The sequence below is a fragment of the Acanthopagrus latus genome, chromosome 1, assembly GCF_904848185.1.
Source record: "Acanthopagrus latus isolate v.2019 chromosome 1, fAcaLat1.1, whole genome shotgun sequence".
NCBI lineage: Eukaryota > Metazoa > Chordata > Actinopteri > Spariformes > Sparidae > Acanthopagrus > Acanthopagrus latus.
Genome location: NC_051039.1, coordinates 14,993,922 through 15,001,146, shown reverse-complemented (window position 1 = coordinate 15,001,146; position 7,225 = coordinate 14,993,922). Strand labels below are relative to the sequence as shown.

At 42.2% G+C, this 7,225-nt stretch overlaps 1 protein-coding gene across 1 annotated transcript in view; it reads left to right on the top strand.

The window, feature by feature from the left end:
• chrna9a (cholinergic receptor, nicotinic, alpha 9a) overlaps nucleotides 1–6,552 on the top strand; it is a 6,890-nt gene extending 338 nt beyond the window's left edge. The window contains exons 2-7 of the mRNA XM_037087402.1: nucleotides 45–190; nucleotides 1,408–1,562; nucleotides 1,681–1,861; nucleotides 2,736–3,087; nucleotides 4,184–4,773; nucleotides 4,882–6,552. Coding sequence (XP_036943297.1) covers nucleotides 45–190; nucleotides 1,408–1,562; nucleotides 1,681–1,861; nucleotides 2,736–3,087; nucleotides 4,184–4,773; nucleotides 4,882–5,052 — 1,595 coding nt within the window. The 3' untranslated portion in view covers nucleotides 5,053–6,552. The remainder of the gene's footprint in view (nucleotides 1–44; nucleotides 191–1,407; nucleotides 1,563–1,680; nucleotides 1,862–2,735; nucleotides 3,088–4,183; nucleotides 4,774–4,881) is intronic.
• Nucleotides 6,553–7,225: the final 673 nt, after the last annotated feature.

The window sequence follows — 7,225 nt, the reverse complement described above, 5'->3', positions numbered from 1 at the left end:
TTTGCTGCCGTCCCCACCCTCTGCTCTCCTCTCTGCCCCCTCAGTGTCCCATGGTGCTCAGGGTCACTATGCCCGCAAACTTCTGACTGATCTCATGGAGGACTACTCCAACGCTCTGAGGCCTGTAGAGGACACAGACAGCGCGCTCAATGTGTCTCTGCAGATCACCCTGTCACAGATCAAAGATATGGTGAGTGGAGAGGAAACTGAAATTACCCCAGTATAGATTGAGCGATATAAAACCTTATGTCAAACCCCGGCCACATAAAACCACGATCAACCACAAAGTAATCTCCTCACATGAGTGTTAATATAAAAACAGCTTACTTTGTAACCTTTTCAACACACTATTTAAGGTAAATGACGCCTATGACTGAAATATTCAAATTCAAGTAACTATCACGTAACTCGGGAAACTTCTTGAAACACGAGTGGTAAAGTGAGGTTCACTTTTGGCTGCGTCAGAGTTTAACGGTTTAATCCTCCAGCTGCCAAAAGATGACACTGATTCTGAAAAGACAGGAATCAAGATCTGCTGTTATTGAAATGTACGTCTTCCCACATTTCAGATTCAGAGACGAGAAAAACGTTTTATTTGTCACGTGCTTGTGTATGCACAGAAAAATGCAAGGTGTCGCAAGTTGAATTAAATAAAGAACAGTCTTTATTATTATTTTATTTCTAAGTAATAAATAGAAGTGCAGCTTTAAGATTCTCTCGTGGAACAAATCAGGACTGACAGAGCCACAAGTGATAAGATCCAGTTGAATCACAGTGCTGCTGTATCTCCAATGCAACCGAGTCTTAATAGAGTATTTAAGCTTTTCAATACTGCACTTTCATGAAGATGAAAAAATAAGCAGTGCTGCCTTCAGTCGTCTGTTTCCGTTGAGACCAGCAGAGGCCAGCACTGAGCACCACTGTACTGAAGTAGAAACCCTCAGATATTTGCCCATCTTTCTCTCCCTCTCGCTCCATAAGTCCCTTGCAGCTTGCCTACAGATCACATCGTAGCTCAGGGCCACAGAACATCTCTGACATGTTTGTGCCGTATGAACCTCCAAGAACCTTTAGGACACTGGGACTGACGGGCTGGTCGTCTTGAGGTTAAGAGCATAAAAACAGTGAAGCAGAGTTTAGTTCCTCACCCTACACAGACCCGGGACAACACCTCAGTTGATATTAGACAAAAAAAGGTTCTGAACACTTTAAGTCAAAGCTAAAGACTTTTACACTGCCTAATCTTACTTTTAAATGATCTTTGTTTTTAAAATTGTCATACTTTTAGTTTACCTTTAAAGTTTATTGTGTATTGCTTGCCTGTACAGCCCTGCAAAGCACATCGAGCGGCATTAATGAATGTTGGTATGAAACATGCAGGGAAAATAAAGCGGCCTTTCTTCGTAGGATGAGAGGAACCAGGTGCTGACCACGTACCTGTGGATCAGGCAGGTCTGGTTTGATGCGTACCTGAAGTGGGACAAGGAGGACTATGACGACCTCGAGATGATCAACATCCCGAGCGACCTGGTGTGGAAGCCGGACATCGTCCTCTACAACAAGTCAGTAGCAGTCAGTTTCTACATATGCAGAAAAGGAGAAAAAACATGAAAACAGAGAGAGAGAGAGAGAGACAGAGAGATGTAGAAGTGTGTCCTTTTCTTCTGTATGTCTGTGTAGAGCCGACGAGGAGGGCGGAGGTGAATCCAGCACTAATGTGAAGCTGCGTTATAATGGAGAGATCGTCTGGGACTCTCCCGCCATCACGAAGAGCACATGTGTGGTGGACGTCTCCTACTTCCCCTTCGACTGGCAGTCGTGCAACCTCACCTTCGGCTCCTGGACCTACAACGGCAACCAGGTGTGTTGAAGCTGGGACTGTGCTGACTGAGTCAGTGAGGTTCTGCCCACACTCATCCACGGTCTTGTTAAAAAAATTAGCTTGCCCAAAAACTAAACTATGGTAAATCTTAAAAGCGCCTCTTTTGTCGTAATTATGCTTTTACACAAAGGTTTGACTCATATTCAGTCACAAGTAAAGCCTTGGTTCTTTTTGGCAAGAGTTTCACTTTAAGCAGCTAAAGAGGCAGATATTTCCCTCAGGAGTTGGTGGAGGCCAAAAAAAAAACCAAAAAAAAAAAACAACAACAACAAAAAACAGCTGAAAGAGAGACAGCACTGGACTTACCTGCTGGATGTGTAACTGTTTGCTAACATGCTATCACTTTTAAAAGCGATATGTCAATGTTATGTTCATGTTATGTCACTAAGTGGCCAAAAGTGATGAGTTTTTCACTTAGCTGATCACTCGGTGCCATCCGAAACGTGTCATTTTCAGGCTTTTGAATTTCAGGAAGGCACAACACAACAAGGAAACAGCAAAAGTTCAGCCTCTTCAAATGACAAAAAACATCATTATATGGATGAACTGACATTTTTAGGAGAAAAAGACAAATAGGATGGTAGGATGTATGTTTTCCTTCTGCATGTGTTGCTTTACAGCATTTACAGTGTCTGTTTATTGATGTTAGTCATGGTAGTTAGTACAGATCATTCAGATGTGCATGTGATCAGATAATTAAAGAGTGAATTACTCACTTAGCTGTTGTTTTTAAACTTTCTGTTTGAGAAATTACACAAAAAAGTGTTAATTCTTCATTCTGTCCGTTAGTTTGTGTATCTGCGTGAGCATGTTTGCACGTGTTGTTGACTGTTCTTGTGTGTCCTCTGCACAGGTGGACATCAGTCTGACCATGGACAGCGGTGACCTGTCCGACTTTGTGGAGAACGTGGAGTGGGAGTGTCACGGCATGCCGGCAGTTAGAAAAGTCAAGATGTACGGCTGCTGCTCCGACCCGTACACCGAAATCACCTACACCCTGCTGCTGAAGCGCCGCTCCTCCTTCTACATCTTCAACCTGCTGCTGCCCTGCTTCCTCATCTCATTCCTGGCCCCGCTGGGCTTCTACCTGCCTGCTGACTCCGGGGAGAAGGTTTCCCTCGGGGTCACCGTGCTGCTGGCGCTCACTGTGTTCCAGTTGTTGGTGGCTGAGAGCATGCCTCCTGCAGAGAGCATGCCCTACATAGGTTTGAGTTATTTTTGGCATTCAGCTTTGCCTCATTACTGAAACATTTAAACTACAGAAAGCTCATTTCTACAGGAAAATCCTAAATGTGTTGAAAGTAAAAATATTCATAGTAAGTTAAGTTAACTTAGCTAAGTACACAGTGATGGAGTACACTTACTTTTTAGGGTGCCTGTACTTTATTGTATTCTTAATGTCTACTTCTACTCCATCACATTTCACTGTTCTACAATTGTTTGAATTATTATGTGAATCATTTTTATCTCACAGTTAATAACAGTTACTTTAGTTACTAGTTACTTCACCAATAAAACACAAAACGTATTAAGCTTTTAAAAAACAGTAGTGGTAATTTCTCAATTATTAGAGGACCAATACATGATGAATATAATCATTTGTTCTGCTCAAAAATACAAATAAATCCAAAATGCAAACAATCAAACAATAATTCAATAATAGCTGCCAACTACTACGGTCTAGTCCTGCTTTCATATTAATACATCAGTTATCTGATCATATATAATAGTATAACATTCACAAGGGACAAGTTCCTTTGTTTATTTCTTTTACTTTAAAACTGTGGGTTTATTTTCCTCATTATGGTCTATTTATATACTATCTTACAGTAACATATTTTTTTCTTGTGACAGCATTTTTACAGTGTGGTATTAGGACTTTTACTTAAGTAAAAGTTCTGAATACTCTGATACTCCACCTCTGTCAACAAGGGTTTGAATTAACGTCTCACAATGTCGACTTGCCATGAGTATTCTTATTGTTATTGTTATCATTATCACTGTTATCATTTATATCACGCATTACTTTTCTTTTTTTCTTTTCCTGGTGGTTCCATATAAACCTCAGCTCTGCAGTTCTTTGGAGCTGAGAATTTGTGTCGATATGTCCATGTAGACTATCAGTTATATCTGGGACAGAGAGATCCACGGTCTTTCCATATCACTACTGTTGAAGTGAGAGGTTGTATATTAATCTTCAGCCCAGTAGTTAATAAATTAGAGCTGCTATTCCGGCCCATGTTTCTCCTATTAACTATTCCCATGTCATAAATGTGTCCTTTTCTTGGCCCTCTCCTCCAGGGAAGTACTACATAGCCACCATGACTATGATCACAGCCTCCACCTCTCTCACCATCTTCATCATGAACATTCATTTCTGCGGTGCCGAGGCCAAGCCGGTCCCTCACTGGGCCAAGGTGCTCATCATAGACTACATGTCCAAAATCTTCTTCGTCTACGAGGTGGGGGAGAACTGCACCACGCCGGAGAGCGAGAGGACCCCGCTGTGGCCCGAGGAGCCCGTCGGCGAGAAGAGCGCCTTCTACGATGACCGCTTCCATGACATCTACCATCACGAGAGCGACCCGTACAAGTACAGCAACGGCCACAGCGTGCATCACAACAGCGGGCACCAGAAAGGTCAGGCGAACGGCAAGGCCAACAGCGGCCAACACCATTACAACAACCACAACAGACTGGAGAGGGGTGAGGGGAGAGCCGCACAGCGATACCACCACATCAGGCGGGACGAACTGGACTACCAGGCGCCCCCTCGCTCGCAAAACCTCCAGCACCTGAACGGAGGGCTGAAGGAGCAGCTCCTCTACTCCACAGAGAAACTTCAAGTCCCAGCCTGCCCCTGCTGCTGCCCCTGCCTCCAACATAAACAGGTGCGCGCCGTTCCTCACCACTCACTTTGCCTCCTTATCTGATTACTCGTCTTCTTCTACAGTTTCTTTAAGTGCGCGCCGTAATTCATCTGTCCGTCTCTTCCTCAGGTGGTGAAGAACATCCAGTTCATCGCCAACTGCTTCCGAGAGCAGAGAGCCACCTGTGTCAAGGTGGCAGAGTGGAAGAAGGTGGCCAAGGTGATGGATAGGTTTTTCATGTGGATCTTCTTCATCATGGTCTTCCTCATGAGCATCCTCATCATTGCCAAGGCGTCCTGACAGCTTCCTCCTCCTCCTCCTTCATCTTTTTACCACCTCCCTCACCGCCGGACCTCAGTGTCACTCAAAACTCACCTTGTTTTTACCTCGATGCAACACAGAACTGCTTTTTGAGAAACTGTTGATGTCAGTGTTGTGTTACACGTGTGTGTGTGTGTGTGTGTGTGTGTGTGTGTGTGTGTGTGTGTATATGTGTACGTTCACTGTTGTTTTGTCTTTGCTTTGACACGAAGAAGACAAGGTCGCCGCACACCAGTCATTCGCTTAAGTTCAACGCGGCCTCTCGGTTAGTTAATGTCAGGTGTGCTCGCATGTGTGACGGAGCAGCGGAGCGGTAAGACAATCCAGGCCTCGCCTCGAACATGCATGGACTCTCCATTATTGACGAGCCGACGGCCAGACATCCAGCTATAGGCATTACATTACTTACATTGTGTTCGAGGCAACCAGATGATGCTGGTCTCTAGAGTCGGTTAGAGTGGATAACATCTGTAGATTAAATGTAAACACTCACCTTGAACAACCTAAAGGAGGACAAGTCACATGTCCTTCCTTGTGCTGACATTGAGAGACATTAATACCAGGGGAAACTGATTGTTGTCTAGTTTAGATGTTAATAAACTGGTTTACATAAATCATGAATACTTGAATCTGAGACGTGAGAGAATGTTTACCTCTCTAATCTTACTAATATCTTTTTCAGACCTTTAGTCCTACCTCCTGAACATGACCGATGGATCTATTGTACCTTTTTGTCTAACATATGCTCTGTCCAACATATAATTGATAGTATACATGGACATTTCAACATTAGATTATCGGGTCCGGTAAAAAATGATAAACCTGTGAGATCTTGTTATTAAAGCAACAACATAGAAAGATAGTTGATTGTTACGTCTCATCCTCAGGTCAAAGTTTTGGGTTAAAGACATATTGTCTAGGAATTCTCCATTAAAATGTCAAAAAACAACTAGGTGTTTGTTGATTTGGGCACTTACGTCATACCAAATGTCTCCAACAATGTTCAAACTAGAGAAATCCACAAGTTTACTCAAATTAACGGTGCACCTCATTAGGATGCCGTCGCTATTTTCTAGATTAAATTAGACTGAATTTAAACGTCAAATATGTAAGAAAAGTTGATTTTTCAGTCTAATTCCCAACTCCCAGTGATCCTCTGTGTTTCCCCGCTTGTCAAAACAGTTTTTGATGAACTGGGAGTGAGACTGACAAATTGATTGGTCCTTTAGTATGAATGAAACTTTAAGACATTACCTCATTTGAGACCCGATCGTTTGCGTTTATTCGCCCTACTCATGCTGTGTTTACATCCATTACATTACTACATTAGCTGTGAGCTAATGTTATCCAGCAGTAGCACTGAAGGAGAATTAATTTTGCTCCAAACAAACACCAAACAAATTGCCCGTATCTGACAGCTTGGGACTCAACAGTCTGCTACCTTTCTCAATGAAATTACATTAAATGTGGTTTTATTCACTGCCCCAGCTGTGCAACAATAATGTGTTATACATCATGTATGTACAGGCAAAATTGTCCATTTCTGTTTTGTTTTTTTGCATATAAAATCTCTTTATTGTGTCATACTTTTCTAAAAAGTTATTTCAGAAACACAGACAGGAGGCTGTAACACAGATCAGCAGGAAGTTTAGTTTCCATTCCCACTCTGGCCTCCAGAGGGCAGACAGACTGTTATCACAGAGGATTCAGCCACTGAATGAGGGAATGAACCCCATGCACAACAAAGTGAACAACAAGAACTGATTTTAATGCTTAATTTATTCTGCAGGTGTAGTTTGTGAGACCCATTGCTTTAACGAAACAGTATTTCTAAATCTTCAATTTAGATATAATGAATCACAAAGATATTACTTGGAAAATATCCTTTGATCAACACAAAAAATGTGAACCCTCTCATACAAGATTTAAGTGACATTTATAGCCAAAAAAAAAAAAAAAGAAAGAAAGAAAAAGAAAAGAAAAGAAAAGAAAAGGTAAATGGGAGCATTATGTGACCAATAAATAAAGAGGTATGGGATATTATTTCTGATTCACATGCACAGAAATGTTCCAGGCTCAAGCTGGAGTTAATTCTAATCTCTATTAATAGGTGTTCTCATTTCCAGAGTCCAAAAGCCTCCCTGTCGCACTG